The sequence below is a fragment of the Pseudorasbora parva genome, chromosome 20, assembly GCF_024679245.1.
Source record: "Pseudorasbora parva isolate DD20220531a chromosome 20, ASM2467924v1, whole genome shotgun sequence".
NCBI lineage: Eukaryota > Metazoa > Chordata > Actinopteri > Cypriniformes > Gobionidae > Pseudorasbora > Pseudorasbora parva.
The window spans coordinates 26,471,354-26,496,749 of record NC_090191.1 but is presented as its reverse complement, the minus strand read 5'-3'; the positions used below and the strand labels follow the sequence as shown (position 1 = coordinate 26,496,749).

The following is a 25,396-nucleotide window of genomic DNA, read 5'->3' as shown; positions in this document are numbered from 1 at the left end:
AGTCTGTGGCACTGCTCAGGTGTTATGAGAGCCCAGGTTGCTCTGATAGAGGCCTTCAGCTCTTCTGCATTGTTGGGTCTTGCATATTACATCTTCCTCTTCACAATACTCCATAGATTTTCTATGGTCAGGCAAGTTTGCTGGCCAATTAAGACCAGGGATACCATGTTCTTTAAACCAGGTACTGCTTGATTTGGGACTGTGTGCAGGTGCCAAGTCCTGTTGAAAAATTAAACTGCATCTCCATAAAGTTGGTCAGCAGCGGGAAGCATGAAGTGCTGCTCTAAAACTTCCTGGTATATAGCGGCATTGACCTCAAAAAACACAGTGGACCAACACCAGCAGATGACATGGCACCCCAAACCATCACTGACTGTGGAAACTTTACACTGGACCTCAAGCAACGTGGATTGTGAGCCTCTTCGCTCTTCCTCTAGACGCTGGAACCCTGATTTCCAAAGGAAATGCAAAATTAAGTTTCATCAGAGAACATAACTTTGGACCACTCGGCAGTCCTTTTTGTCTTTAACCCAGGCAACATGCTTCTGACTCTGTCTGTTGTTCAAGAGTAGCTTGACACAAGGAATGCGACAGCTGAAACCCATGTCTTGCATATGTCTGTGCGTAGTGGTTCTTGAAGCACTGACTCCAGCTGCAGTCCACTCTTTGTGAATCTTACCTACATTTTTGAATGGGTTTTGTTTCACGATCCTCTCCAGGGTGCAGTTATCCCAATTGCTTGTCTACTTTGTACTTTGTATACTAGTTGTACAGAGCTCTATGAACAGCCAGCCTTTTTCGCAATGACCTTTGTCTTGCCCTCTTTGTGGTCATCTTTTGGACAACTGTCAAGTCAGCAGTCTTCCCCATGATTGTGTAGCCTACATAACTAGACTGAGAGACCATTTAAAGGCTTTTGCAGGTGTTTTGAATTAATTAGCTGAATAAAGTGTGGCACCAGTTGTCTTCAATATTGAACCTTTTTACAATATTCTAATTTTCTGGGATTTTCCTTAGTTGTCAGTTGTAATCATCAAAATGACAAGAAATAAACATTTGAAATATGTCAGTCTGTGTGTAATGAATGAATATAATATACAAGTTTCACTTTTTGAATGGAATTAGTGAAATAAATCAACTTTTTGATGATATTCTAATTATATGACCAGCACCTGTATTATGATAATGGCACAGAGAAATGTTGGACTCAGAATCCATCCTACTTCCAGGAGCACAAGCATTTAAATTGACAGACAACACAACTGCAGCACACACTTAGAATAAACACTGGTGTGGACGCTAATATAGTTATCATTCTGGGTGTGAACGGGCCTTAAAACAAAAAAGTCCAGAGATTTAAATCTGGTCCAATGGAGGACTGCATGTTACCCCAGGCCAAAGACAACTTTGTTTTCATTTAAGTCATTAGCTAATAATATTAGCTAGTTGATGTGGATATGAGTTAGTTACATAAACCTGTCAACCTGTTTCTGAAAGAAGTCTTACATGCTCACCGTATTGGATCAAAAATCAAAACCATAATATTGTGAAATATAATAATATAAATTCTCAGCAGCTGTTACTCCAGTCGTTAATCACGTCTTTCGAAGATCTTTCTAATTTGCTGATAAGAAACTTAATAATTATAAATTTTAAAAACAATTGTTCTGCCTAATATTTTTATAAACAGAATTCATTTGAAATGGAAATCTTTTGTTACATTATATCTATATTATAAATATATATATAGTACTAATGTATTTCAAAACAAACAAACAAAAAAATCTTAATGATCTTAAGTATTCTTAATGTATTCTGAAACCTTTCAGGCATAACAGATCCATAAGTAGCATATTTAATTTTACTAAGCCATACATTAATTATAAAGCCAGATCTAGAATAAGATTAGAGAACATACACTATATGGGGTGTTGAGATATAATTTTAATAAGAAAAACAAATGGAATAAAATAAAAATAGTTTTAAATTTTAACCCGTTGATTGGGAAACACTGATAACATGGTATTGGGTTTTGTTTTATAAAAAAAAGGGAACCTAAAATATTCCAGCAAGTTGATATAAGAACAGAAGTAACACACCATAGAAAAATAGAATATATATATATATGAACACTTTAGTTTGTACATTTAAACAAAAAAAATAAATTTTCAATTTAAAGATGTGATTTAAAATTAATAAACTATTCCTACTGGCATGTGGAGGGATGAAGACGGTTTGTGCCTGTGTTGGCTATGATGAAGATGATAGAATCCAAGACAAGACATGTTTGTCTTGTCATACGTCCTGTTATTTCTATTATATTTCAGGCTAGGGTCTGTTTTTTTCTCTCTTTTGTGGGTCTGTTTAGATATGCAAAGATAAAAATGCCTTCATAAAAAGGAGTGTGTCTTTCCATCTCAACAGATAGCACATTTCCAACCCTGATATCTGAAAGCTAAATTAAATTTCCATTATAAAATTCTCCTTCAAAGATATATAAAATACTTAAGATTTCCACTTGTGAAAAACATCTCAAATTCAAAGCTGATATGACATTCAGATCATTCGATTTAGAGTATGAAGAACATAAAATTTGCAACCAAACTGTTCTTTCTGTTGTAAATCTGGTGCTGAGGAGCTGAAGAACTCATTGGACGCTACACTCAGAACAGCAGCGTAGTCCTGAGATGGGATGCTGATATGTATTCATAGCGTGTATTCATAGGCTGCATGTATAATGGACATGTTCAGATGGTGTTCCTGCTTTAGAAAGGTTTTGAGCTGAAGTCCGTTGCGAGACGGGAGACATATGCTTCATAGATGGTGTCCAGGAATGAGGCATCATTCTGAATCATATAAAGAGAGAAAAAAACTATTAGAGGAAGTGCAGTGATCACAGTCAAACAAATTAAGATTGACAATATTAGTCATGCAAAAAGAAACTTTCTGGACTTTAAAGGCACAATATGTACTTTTTTAAATTAAAATATCCACACAAAAAATAGAACAATGTTATACATTTTGTTGACTTGTGTACTTTCATTATGCTAAATGTTTAAATCCAGAGAAACAAGCAATTTTAACCAGGACACAGACCACATCCGTGCGGCTCCTATCAATGGCATTGAAAGAATCCAAAATAATCAAAGATATTTTGATATTTTTCTTTGAACAAAGACATTTGTTTTACTGTGTTTCAACCCCCTCTCTCTTATCAGTGGGGCTGTTTGGGATTCCTAAAGACAAAGAGATGTTGAGGGCCTGTAGGCCAAATGGTGCCACACCTGTAGTACAGTGGGGGAAGTCTGGTCTGACTGGTCAGTTTGAATGTCTCAGGGTTTCAGTCACATGGTCAAGGGATGTATAAAAGAAGATTACAACTGTTGCTCGGGGTCTTCTTCCTCTGACGGTCTCTCTTTTTCTCTGGGGGTCTCTTTCCTCTGACGCTGTCTTTTTCTCTGGCTGTCTCTTCTAGGGCCTTCTTTGGCTCTTCTCTTTGCTCTCTCTCTTTCTATCTCTCTCTGTCTCTCCCTATCTCTCAGGTAACATTCTATACATGCTGGGTACGATTAATGGTATAAGTTTTATCATCTCATTCATCTATTTTGTAACTATTTTAAGTGTAACCATAACCGGATTTTGTCATTAAATTCTTTCAATTATAAATGATTTGCTAACTAGTTTTGGTTTGGTATTGACTTTCAAGTGCTCCCTATTGCAATACAATATAGTCACATTAAAGCAGCGCTCTCCCACATATTTTGCTATTGTAACTGCGCTTATTTCCGTCGTTGGTATAAGTTGCAGTGGGTGGTTATAGACAAGAAATGTACAGTTTTCTACCATCACGCTGATAACGTTTCTTTAGTCATTCGGCAATCCTGCAGTCAGAACCACTGTAGGCGATCCACCCTTACAGCATTGTACCCGTGTTACCCTCGATTTTCCTTGGTTTTATTTTGTAGAAACCAACACCAACCATGCTTTAATAAATGATGTGTTTAATTAGACTGTTTGGATACATTCATCGACATAAAAAAATCATTGTTATACAGCTCAAATCTCGTTTTCATGATTTACCATGAGTACCATGTTTTACCATGCATAATATCGATCTAGTTTACTGCACTGCAACAAGTGTCTCATAGTAGCCACAGAGCAAACACACAGAGAAGCATTATAACATAACTTTTAACACTTAAATAATAAATATAATATAATAAAACAGCACTGCGTACGCATGGCCGGAAAAAGCGGAAGTGGTTGTCTGCGCCAAAATAAAAGCTCATCGAAATCCAGGCATCATCAAGCTATGCCTTTGTTTTGAATAAAAATGGCATAATGTTAGCCTGACAAGCCAGTCCCATATCAAGATGTTTGGTGTGGAAACTCACCATTGACAGGGCTCAATCCAAGGGGCGGATAAACGGTTGTCTTTCAAACTCCTTCTGCACACAATATGATAGCGCTACAACCAACCAGAGCTACAACCAACCAGGGCTACGTGAAGCGGAGCTCGTTGATAGATTAAACTTTCGCTGTATCCAGTCGGCAAAACTCCGAACACATCTTCCCTTCTTAAAAATGACCTCCATGCCGTTCTTTGTTTTTTACTCAGAGAAAAGCTTAACTCCAAGTCTTCTGTATTTACTAGTAGCATGCAAGCGCAACTCGGCCGTCATTATGTTAAGCCCTGCCCACCGACTCTACACGATGTGATTGGCCTGACCAGAGTTTGGTTATTACAGCTCAGACGTGTATTGAGAGTTGCTAAACACTCGCGGCAGATTAGATTTGCTGCCACTACGGTGCGTCTAGATTTCTAGGCTAGCATAATGTGGCTTCAAACAAAAAAAATAAGAAACTAATACTTTATTCATCAGGGAAGCATTCAATTGACCAAACGGCTGAGTAAAGACATTTATGTTACAAAATATTTATTTTTCTTATTAACAAATGCTCTTTGAAACTTTCAATTAATCAAAGAATCTAGAAAAAAGTATCAGAGTTTAACAAAAATATTTAGCAGCATAAGTGCATCTCTAAAATATATTATTAAGTAAGGAATAGTTGACGACGTGACACTGAATTATTAGAAAAATAATGCACAACCGAGGTGGTAATTATTTTTCAAATTCAATGTCTTCTTTGTTTAGTCTTTAAAACTCTCTTGTGTGCAGGACAATTTTCTTGAGCATCAAAATCTAAGCCTCTTATATAATTCCAAAATGTTGTTTTAGAGCTAGCAATAGAGACTTGAGCCATTGATAGCAGACTAATGCAGTGTGCAAGTGTGCATATGTGAATTACCTCAGTCTGTGCGTCTCTTTCAACAGTGTTCGGCAGCAGCGTCTAGTAAGGCTACATCTACATTAATCCAGATAGATTTGAAAACAGTTTTCGTTTCAAAATGCTCTCCGTCCACACTAACATTTTCCAAAAGTTTCTCATTCTCACTGAAATGTCAAACGCCAAATTCAACTTAATGCACATGCATAAAACCCCTCATACCTCACTGAGAGGATAGCGAAAGTTATATGGTTATATACATAGCAGTATAAAGATACGTATCTATTGGTACAATATGTGTCACATGACTAAACATGCGTCATCGTTTTTAAATACCTCCGTCTTCACAGTCCACACTACAACGCGAAGACGCCGTTTTCAAACGTTGTTTCAGTGTGGACAGAAAGCCAGCAGTGCTGACAGTACAGTACAGTCTTTCCTGTAGCTCAATGAGTAGAGCATGGCGCTAGCAACGCCAAGGTCATGGGTTCGATTCCCAGGGAAAGCAAGACTTGACAAAAATGTAAAATGTGTACCTTGAATACAATGTAAGTCGCTTTGGATAAAAGCGTCTGCCAAATGCATAAATGTAAATGTAAATGCTGACAACAAGTTTCTGTGCAGGTGTGTGTCCGTAGTGTATGAATGTGTGTTTAAGTGGGAGAGCGGAGAAAGAGAGTAAACATCATTTTGTGAGAAAAACATGGAAATAATTTGTTGGGTTTTTTTCCTCTTTAATTTCTTTGCTTGGTCATTGTTGCTGTGGGTTTTGGTTATTTTGCTGTTGTATACTGTAAAGACATGGAAGTGTAATGCAGTCAAGACCTGCCTTAATCTACTGTTGCCACGCATTTCCCTGAAAATAATTGCTTTTATCTTAGAACGTTCCCCAGGCAATCAGATTAAAACATTTAACAGCCCCATTTTATAATATTGAAATAATCAAGATGGACATGGGTTTGGTTCTGACCTTAATGAGGTGGAGCAACGTGGCCTGTAGTTGAGTCTTGCTAAGTGCTCTGGGTTCAGCTGGTTCTGGTTCTATTCTCGTGGGTTTATTGTGGGCAAATACACTGGGTGACAGGAGGGTGGGGGCTATAGTTGCTGGGATACGCTGTGGAGAGATCACCTGAACACACACACACACACACACACACACACACACACACACATTAAAATCACAGGTTACAGATACAGGATGCTGCAGAATAACTTACTAATTATCTTTAAGTTAAAGATGTCTGTGTAAGAGCATAAATGCAACATATGCCTAAAGATTCTCAAATAGTTTAATCAAAATTGATTTATGTCACCTGAGTCTGATTGGTTTTGATGGCAGTCAGACTGGGCTGTAGGAGCTCCTGTCGGGGATGGAGCTCTTGCTCCTGCTGCACCAACGTGAGCCTCTGTAGAAGTTCGTGAGGCGACACCACATTCCCTGCCAATCCAGCAGTGGGTGCTTTAGTTGGAACATAGATCAAGTGCTGAGCAGGTGTCGGCCCTGAGACTTTAGCCATAGGGGGAATCTGGGGCCCCACCCCACTCTCTCCCTGACTTAATTGTAAGAAAGGCATCCCTGGGGTCCCTGCCACAGGAGGAGGGTTCATTAGCAGTTTTTGTATTGGGTCAGGCTGGTTATGGGCTGCCCCGTTTTCACACAGACGGCTCTCTGGGGATTCAGACAGAGGTTGCAGCAGCGAACCAGACATGAGCTTGTGGATGGCTGGACAGTGCTGCATAGGGGTGCTGGACACCACAGCGCCACCTGCTGGAGAAGGATCATCATAAGACAGCGAGCGGGCCACCGCAGACCTTGCTGGGCCAACTCTGCTGACAGTTGAGCTGGGCTGTGGTGAGACAGAGTCCGGCTTTGGCTGAGCACCAAACAAAGTGACAACTGAGAGGTGCTTTGAGTCCATTTCTGCATCCTGAGAGAAAGTAAAAAAATTTTAAACACATTCTAGCATTTACAGATAACAAAAACTGTCACAAACACACTGAGAGATTGCACCTGCTGTATTTGTCCCTGAATATGTGCATCCTGTGCTGGTTTGAGGGGAATGGGTTTGATCAAATGAGGGTTTCCATAGATGACACCACCACTGCCAATTTCTTTTGGCTCGCTGACTTTTCCCTAAAAAGAAATAAATAAATGAAAGGAAAAACAAAACATGAGTAAGATAAGTATACTGCGCACTGGTGACCTCTAGTGCACATAATAGTTGTGCAAGAAAAGAGAAGACTTTAATTTGTGTCTCACCTTGTCATAATCATCTCGTGCTTTAGTGAGCATCTGCATTATATCCACGCCCTGCTCTGTTGACCGTGGAGAGACACATTCAGTTGATGTTTGTGGCTTTAACTGCTGTTCCTGCCCTGCCAAACTGATATACACATAAAGAAAGAGTGTGTTTGTGAGAAAGTGAAAGTTAGGGTTTGAAATGAGCAACCCATTCTTGTTGAAGTTTTTTTTTTAACAAGGTATTTAAAAAAAAAAAAACAAGATTGTACTGATATTTGATTTTGTTAACAGCTTTTGAACATGCCAAATGGAACAAAGTATTAAAAATACTCAGTGCTTCCTCTTCCTCAAAAAGAACAAAATAATAAAGGCAAATTGTAAGCTTGAAGTTGGAATTTATTATGATGAGATAAAAAGATTGGGGACTGCTATATCAGTGATGTCATATCCTGCTACTGGAGGGCCACATTCAGGCATATGTTCCGTGCCAAACCCTATACTATCCATCCTAAATAGTATTTGAAATTAGAATTAGTGTGTCCCAAATCATAGTATGTTGAAATAAGTATTCCAAAGATACCTGGATGGTCTACTTTTTCTAGTTAAAATTTGAAATGCAGATCCATGCACACTCTAATGGCTAATTTTACCTACAACCATTTCAAGTCAGATTCGATTAAAACTACAAACACAAACAGGGCTTGACATTAAGCATGTTCATGTGCTTGTCCTTCGGACAAGTAAATCGTTCATTCACTTGTCAGAGTAAAAAATTTGCTTGTCCGGAAAAAAGTTCGATATTTTTTTAATAGTGTGTGTTGTAAATATAATTTATTCTGAAGCAATATTCTCACCATATTTAAATCTGCATATTTGTGAATTTTTATCTTTTATAAAGGGCATTTCCCCCCTAATCTTTTTAAATATAAGCTATGCTTCAGGTTTAATTTTATATTGTTCAATTTGATCAATAAATTAAATTAAATAAGACACTGTAAGGGCTGTTAACAATAAAATTAAATAATTTACACTGAAAAATTACAACTGCATTAAATAATGTTTTGAGATTTCTAGTTTTGAATAGACAAAAAGCAGGTGGCCGTCTTAATGAGTGAGTCATTGAGTCGTTCATTCAAACGATTAATTCAAACTGAATCGTTCAGTAACACATTTGTTGCTGTAAGACGCGTTACGGTTCTGCGGTGTGTGAACGATTTTCGCTGCTGAAATCGAACAAAAGCACTCAATATTGCATCTAAAATGTAAGTGACTTTAAGTGAATGTAAATGTAAGTGAATGTTACTTAATTGTTTATGAAACTGTCATATGAAAGCAGTGTCATTTTCAGTCGTGATGGTATTCAGGAAATAGCTTAAACGCTCTGGTGTTGTAATTTCTCCTTGAGAGGCTGCACGAGCGTCAACAGCGCGACCTTGTTATTGTCAGTTCATCATATATTATTATCCACCACTATCGATCGCCACTTACATTAAATTAATGCACAATCATTCTTGCATTTTGGTGATTGGCTAGTTATTGCCGTCGGGCAAGTAAAATTATTTTTCACTTGTCACGGACAAGCGTTAATGTTGAGCCCTGACAAAGCTAACGCGTGTAGCGCAATTTAGGAATAAAGGAATCTTATGAGTAGGCTCTTGTAAATGAATAAATTACAGTCTCAAATGTATTGTTGCTGTGTGGGGTTTAATTACTAGACATTCTAAATAAATAACTAAAAAACTTTAACATGTATTAAGTATATGTTATGATTCATCATAAAAGTACTAGTAGAATCATTAAAAGAATTGTTAAGGAATATGATTCATTAAATGAACTTGAAATCAGAAACAGAATCATCTTAAGTGAGAAGGGAAAGTTGTGTGAGTTTGCAAATGGTGGAAAAAACGTACTTCTTCATGAGTTCCGCTATACGCTGACAGTCTTCTTTATCATAAAACCAGATGCCGTAGATGGACACTGCCAATATAAATAAAAAAAGATTAATACTAATACTAATCACATTTAAATCAAAACAAATCATTATCAGATGAAAATGCTAATGTTAGCACATGATCAGAATAAACTGTGGAAAGGTACCACTGAAAATGACAGCATACATGCACTAAAAATGCCATCATACATACTCACACGCTAGCTGACATTCCTTTCTCAAACAGTTCAAACTCCCAAGTGCCCAAGCAAAACTGGAGCCAACTGCTGTGCCAGTACACTAAAATGTTTTTAAACACCAAGATGAAGGGCTCGGATTAGAGCCTGACCGAAATGTTTTTTTGGGGGCTGATGCCAATACCGATTTTAGCAAGTAAAAACAGTTGATAAATTATAGATATATCTATAATTTAGCGAGTTAACAGTTGATGAATTATAACAGAGATTTCAGGGATGGGTTCAGACTGTGGTTCCTCATGAACTAAACTTAGAGCCTGGTGCTGACAGCTGAATCAGGACCCATTCCATTCACCTCCAGAAGTAGCGGAGCGATAAAACCCAGAGTATTAAGAGAGCGAGAGAGAGAGAGAGAGAGAGAGAGAGAAAGAGAGAGAGAGAGAGAGAGAGAGAGAGAGAGAGAGAGAGGGCTGGTGCTCTATCCACAACCGTTCATTCTCAGAGCAGAGTACCACATGGGTCAGCGCCTGGGGAAAAACCCCAAACAAAATACTGCCTGGGAACCGAGGAACTCGTCTCAGAGAGAGTAAGAGAGGGGGCGGAAAACAAGGAGAAGGACAGAAAGAGGGATGAGAGGACACTGCAAATACATCTAAAGTTGAACTTAGCAAAACACAACAAAGAGAAAAGAAAAACACCCAAACTGTACACCCTCGCTCATGTCAGACAGAGAGTACAGGAGCGTTTGCTGCATATTTTACTGAATGGAGCTGAATCCACACGCGCACTGAAGAGACTGTGAACTTCTTACCGACTTCAAGTAGACCAAAGCTTCAATCTGCCAAGGATTCAAATCTCAGAAAGTGAAAGAAGATGCTGCGGGGGCTGTTCAGTCGGCGCAGGCTGAAGCACGAGCGACTGGAGGAGGAAGTAGAGGTGCGGTTCAAAGGAAAACTTGTGTCGGAGAGAGAGCTGGGCTACAAGTTTGTGCGGCCAGGAGGTAAGAGCTTCATATACTCAACAGTCCTGCTGAAAGTCTCCAGCTACACTGTCACAAATCACAACCACAACACTGCGTTTGTTTAAGTGACGGGCTGACAGAATCCAGCACCCTTGGCACATGAGGGAGAGCATTGTAGAAGATGGACAGTACAGTTCTTACTTCCCGTTGTCAAAAACCTCATCGGTGTTGTTTGCAAAGGTATTATTGTTGCTGATACCAAGTATTCGACTATTACAAGTATTGAAAAGTAACTCTTGAACTGTTTGTGCTAAGGATGTATGAACAATACCTAAAATCAGAGCTGCACAATTTTTTGCCATTTCAATACATTTTTTGTAATTACACAATTCCATGTTTCCAGTGTTTGTAGGGCTGTAAAATTTGGCATTTTTTTTATTATACATCATCACTACTATATAAAATAATAATAAAATGTATTATTACTATTATTAAATAAAAATATAAACATTACTAAAATACAAACAAAATATGTTACTTGAAGTGTAATTTCACTTAAATAAAGAGAGTATTTAAGAAAATAATATTATAATAATTATTTTATTTTGCAACTGCAAAATTACAATACTAGTATTTATGGCTGTCTTAACATTTTTGGGAACCAAGCCACTGCAAACACAGGCGGATAATGAGCTGCTCACATGTAAGAACACAGTGCCGTGCTTCACTCTGAAACACGCAGCACATTTATTTATTGGTTGGTTGGTCACAGAGCTTATTTTATACAATAATCCACAAGTCAATGGAAAAATCCTAGCAGCTACCGGGAAAGGTGATGCTAACTTCTAGGTTGGCCTACAAAAGCATGTCATCCCTGCAGAACTTGAGACTTGTTGGTAGGCTCTTGACTATAAGCAACTACCCAGAACACCCTACAATGAGCCAGAACACTTTAGTAGTGACATACAGTGTGCTGCGTCACTGAACAAAAAAACACTCAAAACATCTTTACAACCACAAAGCAAGGCTCTGGCTACCACTCACAACATTCTCCCATTGACGCAGCAGAGATAAACACTTGGTGGTGACAAATATTTCCTATATGCTGACACGGAGGCACCCATTTTAAAGGTTCTCGTCAGACAGCACTAGCACGGATTTTCACCTTTACAGCAAAGCTCAAACATCAGTTTAGGACTGTCTGAAACATCAGGATCAACAATGATTCATTTAATCAGTCTGAAGTACTTATGGCTTTTCCGCATGCACTCTATTTGTAGGTCTCTTTATCATGAATTTCCTTGGAAGTCTTTGCATGTGAGAGGGGCTTGTTATCTAATCATGATTGGCTGATCGGGTCTGTGAAGCTGGCAGGAAACTGGAAGAGAAACACACACTTCTCTGCACCATATAAGGCACTGTGGCTCTGGAGCCTCTCATGCATGCACGCCTGCCAGCAAACTCTGATCTCACACACACCAGTCTGATAGCTTTCTCAATCCAGACACAATTTTTTTTGCTGTTAAATTTTTCAGTTTTTGAATGGATGTTCACCGTGTGCTCCCTTCACTGTTTACACCTGGTATTAACATCCGTTTCAGGCCATGTGCACGGTGAGCTTACACAGGATGCTAAATACCCAGATCAACCTAGATGGGTCTTGATAACAGATGTAAAGAGAGAGTAATTTTGTTTGCTGAACCATGAGCCCAGAAATAATAGATGAGCCCATCTCCCAAAATCTCATGTACAATCCCCCATGAAGGCATTCCTGTAGCTCAAGCTTTACAGCAAAACACTAGCAAAGGCAAGGTTATGGGTTCGATTCCTAGGATATGCATTAATTGATAAAATGTAAATCTTGAATGCAATGCAAGAAACTATTTTACTTTTTAATAGTTTACTTTTTTCGATTATAGTGGATATATGTAAACATATATTGAGTTTTTGGTAAAATTTTATATTAGGGTCCAATTCTCACGATTAACTAGTTACTTATTAACATGCATAGTACTAGGATGTTGGCTGTTTATTAGTACCTATAAAGTACATATTAAATGCATTATTCTGTTTCCACATCCCTTATCCATCCCAATTTAGAGTGTGGATCGGGCCGCATTTTTCTGTCCGAGCCCGGCCCGCGTCCGACAGAGCAGTAACCGAACCCGACCCGAGCCCGACAGGCATTAAGATATTTATGTCCGAGCCTGACAGTTAAAATCTGTTTGTTTTTTTCATATACTAATGATGTATGTTTGTGTGGAAAGCCCGCTTTTATTAAGCAACTGTACGAAGGCATTCTGAAATGTTTACAGACGAGCGCATTAGCACGCACATGGGGCATCAAATGTTACACGGAGCCCAATCAAATAGCCAACTGAAATTAAATGGACAAAGGTCTACTAAAAATGGCCCAAGCTAACAGAACAAAACATTAACGTAACACAATTGAAATGCTTATTCAAATGAAAGTCACTCTTACCATTTTTCTCAAACTGTATGGTTACTAAACTGCAACATGGGATCTATTTACATAATATCCATCAAAGTTTAGGCTAATTGAGGTTTTATGTAGAAAAAGGATTGCATCAACTGTGGATGGCTTCAAGGCTGTCCTTCGGCCAGTGAAGTTGCGCTCATTGCTACTATTGCTGGCTGGAATGTAAATGCCGCGGGTAATATGCACACGTGTTGCGCGTTGTTGCTGCGAGTTGTTGTCACAGCGACATAAAAAAATTTCCGCACACAGGAAGACGGATGTTAGAGTAATCTTTATTTATATTTATTTTAATCACAAAAACAAACCATTGCATCAAGTTAAACAGGCGCATTTGGCTACTTACATAATAAGCCTTTTTAAATTTAAAAGGTTCAATGCCTTATCGAGCTGACGTGACCGAGCCCGACCCGAACCCGAACGTCATTTCTAAATATCTGTCCGAACCCCCGGCCCGTTTGGTACCGTTGGGCTCAGGTCAGGTATCCATCCTCTATTCCCAATACTTAAACTTAACTACTACCTTCCTTACTGTTACTAAGCAGTAATTAGGAGTTTATGGAAGCAAAAGTTTTAGTTAATAGTGAGAATTGGAACCTACTATAGTTTTTATTTTTATTTATTCCAGTCTGTTATAACAGACATTTACATTTATTTGACAATAATACTTTAAATCTGCACATTTTCAGCTATATGTATCAATATCTCGCTATATATATATATATATATATATATATATATATATATATATATATATATATATATATATATATATATACATATATATATATATACATATATATATATATATATATATATATATATATATATATATATATATATATACACACATATACAATTTTTACTTGTTTACTTTTTAAAATATTTTAACACTGATGCATTTGAGCTCTTGTTTCACAAATAGACAGACTTACAACGAGCGTTCCTATACAGGAGAAATGGATGCTGCAGCTGGAAATCCAAGTCTTTAGTGATGGGTTCAGTCAGGTTGTCCATGCTCAAGCGATTCAGGATGGTGAAGCCGTGCCTGGGGGAGGCAAGCCTGATGCACAGAAAAGTGACATTAAAACTCATAGCATGAGTGGGAAACTAAACCTTATGAGTCTGAAGGACCTAAACAACTGTGAGTGGGAGTTTTGCAAAGTTAGTGCAGTCAAGTGTATTATATGAAGGCTGAAGAATATCATGCAGGTTATTTCTGTGACCCTTAGAACCACTTTAGATACATAGGGTTGTGTGTGTTGCTTCACTTCTGAAAACATACAAACCTGTTATAAACAAACAGAGTTCCCTCCACATCTGTCTTTTCCTGCAGAAAAAAAATAAACATTTATATTTATGTTTTTATGATTAATACTTAACTTAGACATAAATAATTTTAACATTAAATAACAAGTCTATAAATACTATAATATTTACAGCTTCATAACAGTAGTAATGAATCTACCATTAATAATGTAATTCATAGCATTGATATAATTGTTTACCCATTCATTAGTGGTGTTGTTGAAGGTGTAGAGTGCTACTTGGCTGGCCAGGTCTGTGATGCTGCTGATATAAGGGTCAAGTCTCTTCAAGGCAGACAGACTCATGGATAAACAGTTCCCACCGCCTCCTGTGCTTGCAGTCATGGCTCCAGTCCTTTTCTGTAACAGTTCTATAAAAAAAACATTCAGTCACCCAGGATTATAATTTAAAACATTAAAATCAAAGAGGTTACTTCCAACATATCTCAGGCTGCTCAATACATAGTCTTAGAGTAACTATATTGCTCATTAGGCAATTGTTTGCATCCACTCCTTCATTGCCTATAATGCATATTTTCACAGAACCAATGCACAGAAATTTCCTTTATCTGAACTATATTTCAGTTCAGTGAGCTTTAGACAATACCTAGATCAGTCATATGACCAAAAGCTGTACCTACAACACAATCGTCTTGGCCTCTGTACAAGGTTAAAAACAATCAAGCCTGAATGAATTTAAATATCTAATAAAAGTGGGCCTGATTAAGTTTAATTTAATAAATTAGTTGAAATCATAATAATAGACATTTACACAGGGCTGCATGTTTATAAATTAAATTAATGGAATATATATAAAAGCAAATGTCAAATGTGTGTGGTGCGTATTCTGCATACGTTACCCGTGCAAAACCCATATCTATGATGAAGTGTGGTGGATAAGGAGAGCCTATGCGGTTGCTATCATAGACCGTAAAAAAATTGCTAAGGTATTCTGACTGGTTGTTTACTTGCCCGAATCAAAAGATCCCACCCCCGAGTATGTTAATGTGTTCTGGCTGCTTGAAGTGAAAATATTACAGCGATCTCGATTTGAGGCAACCTTCATGTGCTTAGTTAGCACATAGGGAAAGTACACACAGAAGTTTCATATTGCGGATTAGCAGTTTGCCGAAATCCCCAACCGTGTACGAAGAATACTAGTAATACTGGCTGATGCTTGATTTAGAAAATACTACTAATAATGGAATAATTCATGCATCTATGCGTTTTCAAATTAAATAAATGAGGCCTTGGTGAGCTGCTGCATCTCTGTTATAGATCGAACTGGAGTAAACTTACCTGCACTTTAAAATATCGCACAAATCCTAAAATTCCTTTTAAAACGATATTCAACTCTCTAAAATAGCACTGAGGTACTTTATTTCACGCTCCGGTCTACTGGTATTATGTTTCCAATGTTCTGCAAATCTTTACAGCGGGAATATAGCGCTTCATTTCACTTATCTAAGTCCTGATCCACTGCCGCTCTCGCCATGTTTGCGCTGACAAGAAGACAGAACGAGCTGATCGCCGAGTGGCTGCGCACACTGGAAAAGTAATCAATGCCTGAATAACCGATTAATCTTCTTGAGCTCACCTGAGACCGCCAGACCTTTAATTTTCATCATGGTCATTGTTAGTAATGAAGTGAGCTGACGCTGCATCCAGTGGAGAGCTTTAGGATTTGAAATTCTCGCAATTCGGCACTACTCCTGCTTTGGTAGGCTATACATGATCATTTGAAGTTATACGTTTTTTTAATTGTTTGTTTGAATATTCTTATTATTTCACCCAAAAATAAAAATTAGCCCATGGTTTACTCAACCTCAAGCCATCCTAGGTGTATATGACAATTTTCTTTTAGGCAAATACAATCAGAGTTATATATTACAAATTGTCCTAGCTATACCAAGCTTTATAAAGTCAGACAGTGAATGGTTGTTTTTGTTTTGAAGTTCCTAAAAGTGAATCTATCCATCATAAAGTGCTCCAAACAGCTCTTGGGGGTTAATAAGGCCTTCTGAAGCAAAAGCAATGTGTTTGTGTAAGAAAAATAACGTTTAAAACTTTACAAAATGCAATCTCTAACTTCCGTAGGCACATTCACAAGAGACTGGCATTCCAGCATATGGCCTGGACGCTGGTGTAGCATAAGGGCATTAGCACAAAGGATAGAGCATAACAAAACTAGTTTCTTGCGAGAACTAGCATAGTCTCACCGGAGCATCCTTTGTCATGAGCTGGAACGCCACTCAGATTTGGACGCAAGGAGAACAGTTAGCGGAAGTTAGAGATTACTGTTTGTAAAGTTTTAAATATGAATATTATTAATTTTACACAAACGCATCACTTTGCTTCAGAAGGCCTTTATTAACCCCCCAGAGTCGTGTGGAGCAGTTATATGATGGATGGATGGATGCACTTTTATGGATTTCAAAACAGAAACAGCCATTCACTGCCATTATAAAGCTTGGAAGAGCCAGGACTATCTATCTATCTATCTATCTATCTATCTATCTATCTATCTATCTATCTATCTATCTATCTATCTATCTATCTATCTATCTGTCTGTCTGTCTGTCTGTCTGTCTGTCTGTCTGTCTGTCTGTCTGTCTGTCTGTCTGTCTGTCTGTCTGTCTGTCTGTCTGTCTGTCTGTCTGTCTATCTATCTATCTATCTATCTATCTATCTATCTATCTATTTTGTGTGTGTTAACTATCCCTTTAAAGGAGGACCTTTTTTGAATAGGACTTTAATAAATTGATCAAATAATGCATTTTTAAAGTTTCACTAGTAGCCATATGATTTTGCATAATGCGGCATTCACAACAAGCCAGCCAAGTTGCCAACACAACATAATATACAAAAATCAAAATACAAAAAACCGAGTGCATCTTTTAAAAGCAGTTTCAACTAAAGATTCTACTTTGGTTGCAACAGGGAACTGAATGGTACTATTGAGCCCTTGAGCAAAACACCGGTTTCTTCAGGGTGGCTGTCAAATTATAATTTAGTTAGTCTTTTTTAGTCAATTTACCGTTTAAAGGACAATTTAGTCAACCACATTTTACTCGCATGCCACTAGAGGGCATCACTGCACAATTACCGGTACTCGTGATTTATCATCTTTCTCGGCAGGATTTTAAACCTTTTCCAGAGAACAGATCAGCCTGTACAGTTTTTTTTATTTATTTTTTATTTTTATGTTGTTAAAATAATCTTGAATTTATATACACGTCTGTATGCTTTAGCTGATAAAACGTGGAAAAAAAGTTAGTAAACTTTTAACATTATTAAACCAATTAACATTTATCTAAGACCTAAAAAAAAATCTGTTTAGTAGGCTACACTTCACTCTCGGTGCATGGAGACATATAGGTTATGAATCAGTACAGAAGGGAACAGGATGTGCCTCAGTTATGTTTAGTTAATTAGTAAATTGGTATAATTATAGTGCTGGTGAAAGAATCATCTAGCCGAAGCTGTAGAGCACGGCCACTGTTGTATATCATATTGAGTGTGCAGACAGACATGATTAGTCTTGACATTTGAAATGTGGGTCTGGAAGCTGGGAGGACATTTTTAATCTTTGAAGCGGTGAATTGACAAGTTTTCCTTCTGTACCGATGCCCGTGATTCTTTGGAACCCTGGATTCCCAGAAGCTCATGATTACAGGGTGGCACTAAAAAACACTTTTCCTCTCTGTTTTGTTTAAACATTCCAAAGTTAATCAATTATTTGAGGATGCTGGAGGGAAATCGTTGACCTCTGTCATGAACTTTTGTTCGAAGTCAAATTCAATCAAAGAACTTGGCTGTAGACTGAACATCCGTGAACTTTGTTATTCCTTCATCTGAAATCCTGCAGTTCTGAGTTTCTCTTCCTTCTACATGTGTACCACTCTCCTGACTGACTGAATATTCAAAATATGCAATTCTGATGCGCAGAGAGTGCGAGAGAGAAAGGATAATCTGGGGCCAGTGTCTCTTGGGACATGTGAAGTTTTCTCATGGCTGGAGGGAGGGACCAGGGAAGGGCCTGCTAAATTCGTACTAGGCCGTTAGCTGATGAAAGATTCTCAGTCATCTTGCAGAAATTCCCAGGCCCCATCGTCCCCTTTATCAGAACCCGCCAGTCCTCAGGAAACAGCTTGTCCTGCCATGGGAAGATCAGGTCGGTTAAAGCTCAGCTGAAGAGAAAAATCAGCCGGGCACCTGCTGCTGGGGAACTCAACATTCACCCATTCAGGTGGCATCCCAGCAACCAGCAGGAAGTGGATAATGTCTAAACATGGTGCATGGAGCCGTGACGCTGAGTGTATTTACACCAGATTTGCTGTGGTACAAATCACCATCTCAAATGATTTTGAACTGTAAAAGAAATTGACTCGCTTAACTGTGTTGGGGCTTATTTGACTCGATTTCCCCAAGTTTGCTCTCTCCCTCAAGAGATACAGCCCGTGTGGAAAAGCGTGGAGGATTTATTCTCCTTTCTAGCGCAGTCACATCTGGAAGCAGTCAGGGAGTCTACAGGGGAGGGGGTTTGGTCGTCAGATCATTGCAGAGAGGCTGGTGGTGTGCGCTCTCTCTCCGCAGGGCCACAGACTGACTACTCCCCTTTCTCTCCAATATGGACTGGACGCGGCCGATTCTGCACTCTATTTCCTAACGAGGCGCGACGCAAACTACGCCTGTTGTGGAACATCTCAGATGGAGTCGATCATATGTGAAGATTGAAGCCCGTGAGATCTGGAATATACACACCTTTTACCTTGTGCTGCGCTTTCTGAAACGGTCTCTGAAACTACGCCCGCTTTTCCTGCGCTTCTTCTGGCTGTTGCAGCATCCTTTTTGAACCGTTTCCGAGCGAATCGCGCCGATTTGATTATCGATTATCAGCAAGCGGCGCTGGTATCATGTTTCTTAGGTAGGGCCCGGATGTTCCAAAGATGCACTGGTTCGTTTTCTTAGGTGGTTCCTGCGAATATCCTTTCCTGATCTTTAGCTCCATAATGGGGATCAGGTAATATTAACTAAGCCGCAAGAGAAGGAATATCTTACGCTTTGCGTTTTTCATTTTTTTACCCCCCCTTTTCTTTAATTTCTTTCCCCTGGGTTGTTTTTTCCTACCCCCTTTCTTTTTTACAACCTTTTCTTCATTCACCTTCGGATAAAGCTGGACCACATATATGGTAAATGAAAGCAAAAACATGTACATACCGGAGGACACCCTTGAAAACCATCAAGGTAATTTCTCTATTTGTCTTGCCTCTGTTTGGAAACTATGTGTGTGTGTGTGTGTGTGTGTGTGTGCCATATGGATGTGTTGGGGGTGTATGATGAGTGTGTTGGCATTATCATGGGCATGACGCGGGGGTGTACCCGAACCTTTCCATTTTCAAACACACTCTGCGCACTGAAATCGCGTTTGGAGGACGATCAACAAATGCCATGAAACATAACCACTCGCGCCCGACAGCTATTCTATTATTATTTTGGAGGGAAATGCACATATGTAGCCTAGTTGATGAACTTGTTGGTTGCTTATGGACACGCCACGGCTTGATCATATATCATGTGGTCACAGACGCGCACACAGATGTCAATCGATTATTGCCAGCTGCTTCAGACTTAAAATGGCCTTTTAGTAATATTGTGTGGCCAAACTACATTGATCACAGTCCAGCAGCTCAAATGAACTCGGGGTGGTGTCATAGGCGCATCAGTTCACAGTGATTATTTTGTTTAGAGCATCTCAAATGGTGATATGAAGCACCATCAGCCATGCCCCCTCATTCCCGTGTGCATCTGTTGAATTTCCCTTCTCATGAGACAGCTGCTGTGGCGCAGCAGTCTCCACAGGTTGCGTGGTTTTAACGCTTGCGAAAAGCGCGGAGCCTCAGTCTTTTCCCTTTACAAGATCCCCCTCCATCCAGGGCCTCCAGCCGTCGCCTGTTGGCGCCGTGGCAACGGAGCTGCCGACCCATAGCAACAGCGCGGCTCATGATAAGCCCGCTCCCCGCGCGCGCACCTGCCGCACCTGAGTGAGCAAACGCATCCGAGCAAAACCTGTAAATTGCGGGCAATAATGTAGCTCCGCCCCCGGGCCCACTGCACATCTGTCATGCAAAAAGCTGGTTGATTATGACAACTGAATAATGATGTTTCTTTAGTGCTGTCTGTGAGGGACAGTTGTGCGTTTTAATAGATCAAATAAACTGACACAAACTCTTTGTTGGTATTAAAATAGAAGCAGGGCGACAAGGATGGTAAAAGGACCTCAAATCCAATTTTAGATGCTTTGTTTCGTCAGCTTTGACAGTAAACATTTATCTTTGATCAGCATGTCTTTTTGTTCTATTCAGATTTGTATCTTATTTCCTCTTGATGTTGAAACATCACAACAGTCCCTTATCTTATCAGTTTCTTAGATGTGCACTCATTGCTAATTAGAAAAGTTTCATCCCTAATGACATAAAGCTTTTAGAGAAGTATTAAAATAACCTAAGCTATTACAACTGTGGGCACTGCCATGTTGCAATCACATGACCAGACGTGGTATGCAATAGATTGTTACTACTAATAATAATTAAAATAATATCTTTTAGACCCTTTACAAAGCATAAACAAGTAGAGCAGCCATCCACTTAACTACCAGGAAAAAAGTAATTGAGATTAAAGCCAAGAATGTTTGTTATGAGAATGCTTTATCTATGTGTTTAGTATAAGCCAGAAAAAGAAAAGAAAAAAACCTTTGAAGAAAACTGAACAGCTTTGTAAACAAACTTCATGCATCCAGGCCGACAGGTGTCACTAAGTCCAAATCCCCTGGTGCTATTGGAACAAATAAAATCCAGATAAACCTGGTCAAAAACATACTGTTTGCACCTTTATCATTATCTAACTAAATGATTTACCTAGCCTTTAGTAGACACATTTGTGTCCTAACAGAGTAGGATCTCCATGGTGGCCTATAGCCCAGCAGATGTTCATGTTTGTGTTGTCGTCTATGGCTTCTGACAAGTACTGGCTTTCAGGTAAACACAAGCTCAGTCAATCACAGGTCCAGGGCAGAGCGACGTATCACAGCCAAACACAAACCTCTTCTGCTGTACAAACACTCAAGTAGCAGGAACATGGAAAGCATGTTTTGTGCACTATGATACACCGTTCGTCACTTTCTGGAATGTTAAAAGTGACTCATGAAGTGCTTGAATGTCTGTGTCAGAACAAGCAGTTACTGAGACACGCATACGTTTTTGTAAGATTTTTATTCTGCAGTAGAGGCAAAAATGCTGAATTAATGAAATCATTACTGATGTCACAGTCATGCCGATCTGCTTTACTGTGATTGTAATGATGCCATTGAGTTTTCATGACAATCCAGTCATTTATGAGGCTTTTTATAGAGCATTGTTACAGTGTAGCACGAGACGACATTTACGAAAATGGCTCTAAAGATTTTGCGAGTGCTTAGTATGTGCATTCCTTTGTCTTTCGCTCTTTTTCTCTCTTGTTGAAGGTTGTTGGTTCCCTTGATGCTCATTGATTGAGATGCTCATTGGTAATGAGGGTGGCATTATCTGGCTTCTTTCCTACTTCGGCTTTGTGCCAGGTTCATTTGACAGGTAATTCATGTCATTAGCTAAATGAATATGTTTATGATAGATTTCAAAATGTCTGACGAGCCTCTAGGACGCCATCTCAGATGACTCTGTCTGACAGGCGATCTGTCCCGGACTTTTCCTTCTTCCTCCGAGCAGTGCAGATTGAAGCATTTCTTGCTTCTGTTTCACTGTCAAACATGCAGGTCACCGAAGTCCCACGCAAGTGTACCCAGGTTGTTCGGTTCCTGGAATCTGTTTGCTAATGTTGTTTGTTCAAGATGTTGTTTAATGTTTACTTAATGAATATTTAAGGCAGCTAAACTCACATCAACATAAATCCTTCATGAGCCCGGTGAAGTCAAGAAAGTTGTCAAGTTGTTTATTGCCGTGGCTGCAACTAGAGCATCTGCCGTCACACAGAGATCGTCTCCAGTTTCTTGTCTTCCTGTGTTTTCTGAAGCATAAGGACAAAGATCTTTACAGATCCAGTTGATTTTGGTTCCTGTCTAGATGTAACGACTTTAGCTTTTTCTATTCAATCACTATTTAATCATTCACTTTTGAAATGTAATTTGAGATGTGTAGGAAAATGCCAAATTGTCTTAGGATGCCAAATTAATGAAGCTGCATTGCCTGCGAGACTCCTCAATCTGTGGAGCAGTTGGTGATGGTCACTGTGGGATTGTGGGACAGATTAGGTGTCGTAACAGAACAATCGCTGGAGTGTGTTTGGTCTCTGTGACACTTAGGAATTATTAGCTGTCTGTGAAAACACGCATGTTGAGCACAAATCATCTGCTCCCGCTTCTGCTTTACGTCAGCGCTTGTGTTTCTAGCCAGTGAGCTTTCATATGTTTACTGTATTTAAATTGATCGTGACATGTTGCTTTAATATGTTGGTAATCACATGCTGAACAGTGTAAGTAGTCATTTAGCAGATGCTTTTATCCAAAGTGACTCACAGTGCACTTGTTGCTTAGGCAATCCCCCTGGAGCAAGCTAAGGTTAAGTGCACTGCACGGTGATACTGCACGGTCTGCTCATAATACGCCCAATATCATCCTTACTGTTATGGGAAATAGTTTTACTAATGAGTAAAATATAGTTTATTTCCTGGATTTTTAAAATGGTTTTAATGCTCTATAATGTTGGTATTTGTGTAATTGTGGCAATTAGCTTTAATGAAGAATATATGAATAGTTATTCTTGTCTCCGAGGGAGCTGCCATGTATGGTGTTATTTGGTCACTATGAAGAGATTTTTACTGTGTTGCTATAGGGTGTTGTGGGCGGTTGCTAGGGTTTTGTGGGTGGTTTCTAATGGTTCATTCACATTTGTAGTTCGGTTGACTTGGTTTATTTGGTCCGGACCAAAAACAAAACTAAACTGTACGGGTGGATTCACGCTTGGCATGTTTGGTTCGCTTAAAACAAACCCTGGTCTGATTGCTCTGTTAGTGCGGATCATTTGAACATGTGTGAATGCTACCATCCGAACCTTGGTGCGCACCAAGTGGATTGAGACAGCTGAAAAGATAGGTCTCGGTCCACTTCCAAATGAACTCTGGTGCGGTTTGGATGCTATATGAACTCATCATGGAACAAAGACATGTAAACAAACCAAAAAAGAAGAAGATAAGACCCTAAAAAGGACAGAATGCTCACGCATATAGGTAGTCGTGATGTTGGCCCTTTCAGTTCAGTACAGTTATTATCAGAACCGCCTCTCCTCGCAGCTGCTGCTGTTTTGATTCCTTTACACATTTTATAAGCTCTTCACTGGTCAAAATACCATTATATGCAGACGGCATTGTTTTGGATGTTCAGTATCCAAAACAATGAAGGATTTGTCCGGTAGGATTTGATCCTGAGTTCAGTTTAGCTGTGACATCAGTAGTGAACAGCCAATCACATGCTGTGGATCAGTGGAACTGAGATTCTCTTCTCGCGAGAGAAGCAATGAGATTAATTTCTCTCTTCTGCAGATTATTACATGATTAAAAAATATTAAGAATTTAAACAAATTTACACAGCAAGAAGAAAAGAGCTGTCTAAGAGAGAAATATTATACATCAATTCAAGTAAAAGTTATGAAGTTAGTTTAGTTGATATATAGAGAGAATTGAACATTTAAGCTCAGTAAGCTTCTTTTTTTAAAAGCTTTATTTATTGAATTTAAAGATTATTTGTATGGCTTAAAACTGCACTATGTATTTTTTCTGTCCGCTAGAACCGGGAGCCTATTCAAAACAAAGGTGTAGTTTGATGACGCCAAGTCTGGTAACGCAGATATGATGCAATTGACAGGCGGCTCCCTCAGATGCTGTGCTCAAACGTCCCGACTCCTTGGTTAAAATAGCAATTTTCTCACAATTTAGAAATAGTTGGAAACATTTTGGATATTGTAAGAACTCAACTGAACAAAATGTATAACACTGGCCTGATTTTTATTTTATTTTATATTTTACAGCAAAAACGCTACATAGTGCACCTTTAATATAGGCTTAATTTTAATTTATTAATTTGATCAAATTGCGTATTAATGATTGATTAACTAAAATGATAAATGTGTAATTGATTAAGGGTATAATAATTACATGAATTATGTCTAAATCATTCAAAATTATTGTTATTATTAATATTATTATTAGTAATATTCTTAGTAAAATTTCTCTCCTTACCCACCAGTGCATCCATGGTGATGCTCCCTCCTATCTCAAGGAACTCCTCACCACACAAACAGCCACTCGTAACCTCCGCTCTGTTTCGCTGTATCGCCTCAAAACTCCCACAGCCAATCTCCGTACTATGGGGGATCGGGCCTTCTGCTCTGCAGCCCCCAGTCTGTGGAATGCTCTCCCTGACCACCTGCGGACTCCACAGACTATAAATACTTTTAAGCGTGGTCTTAAACCCCACCTTTTTAGCAGAGCTTTTAATTGACTTGCTACTTGTTTAATTTATTTTATTTTATTTTTCGGTTTTATTGATTTATTGTTGTTGATTGTTTTGTTTTTTTAAATTCTGTAGCACTTTGAGATTTTGTTTAATATAAAGTGCATTATAAATAAAAATTTATTATTATTATTATTATTAGTATAAATAAGCATTGTTAAAAGACAGATGCTTTAGTCTTTAAAAAACGTTTACTATGTAGTGACCTTTAATTTGAGTAAAAAACAGAGGGAGTGACTTCGTTGCATCAGAAGTGTGTCACTTTATTTACAGCTGATTAGTTCAAATTCAGTTTGAGACCTCTTATCCAGAACATAACCTGCCCTGGAGAAGGTTAGCCGTGGAACGTTAGTTACTATGGCGATGAACACAGTTAGAAGCCAAACCACTTTAATGGTACCTAAAACCCAGG

General features: G+C 38.8%; 2 protein-coding genes across 7 annotated transcripts in view; one reads left to right on the top strand and one right to left on the bottom strand.

Moving 5' to 3' along the window:
• Positions 1–1,905: 1,905 nt before the first annotated feature.
• dcp1b (decapping mRNA 1B) lies at positions 1,906–15,942 on the bottom strand. Its single transcript, XM_067428218.1, has 10 exons — positions 15,723–15,942; positions 14,625–14,794; positions 14,406–14,446; positions 14,052–14,179; positions 9,442–9,508; positions 7,550–7,673; positions 7,301–7,423; positions 6,603–7,217; positions 6,260–6,418; positions 1,906–2,846 (listed from the first exon to the last, which is right to left on the bottom strand). The coding sequence occupies exons 2-10, from the start codon at positions 14,766–14,768 to the stop codon at positions 2,766–2,768; spliced, it is 1,482 nt and encodes a 493-aa protein (XP_067284319.1). The 5' UTR covers positions 14,769–14,794; positions 15,723–15,942; the 3' UTR covers positions 1,906–2,765.
• cacna1c (calcium channel, voltage-dependent, L type, alpha 1C subunit) overlaps positions 10,134–25,396 on the top strand; it is a 155,279-nt gene continuing 140,016 nt past the window's right edge. The window contains exon 1 of one of the 6 annotated variants that reach the window (XM_067428211.1): positions 10,134–10,658. In XM_067428211.1, coding sequence (XP_067284312.1) covers positions 10,532–10,658 — 127 coding nt within the window. In that variant the 5' untranslated portion in view covers positions 10,134–10,531. Of the gene's footprint in view, positions 10,659–18,815; positions 19,671–25,396 lie in introns of those variants that run through there. The other 5 variants (XM_067428216.1, XM_067428213.1, XM_067428210.1 and 2 more) reach the window with 5 other exon arrangements.

Coding starts and splice junctions, on each gene's coding strand:
- dcp1b (XM_067428218.1), bottom strand. CDS start 14,768: ATGACTGCAAGCACAGGAGGCGGTGGGAACTGTTTATCCATGAGTCTG. Junction 7,424..7,549: donor CACGAGATGATTATGACAAG/GTGAGACACAAA, acceptor ATTTCTTTTTAG/GGAAAAGTCAGCGAGCCAAA. Junction 2,847..6,259: donor CGTTGCTCCACCTCATTAAG/GTCAGAACCAAA, acceptor TATATGATTCAG/AATGATGCCTCATTCCTGGA.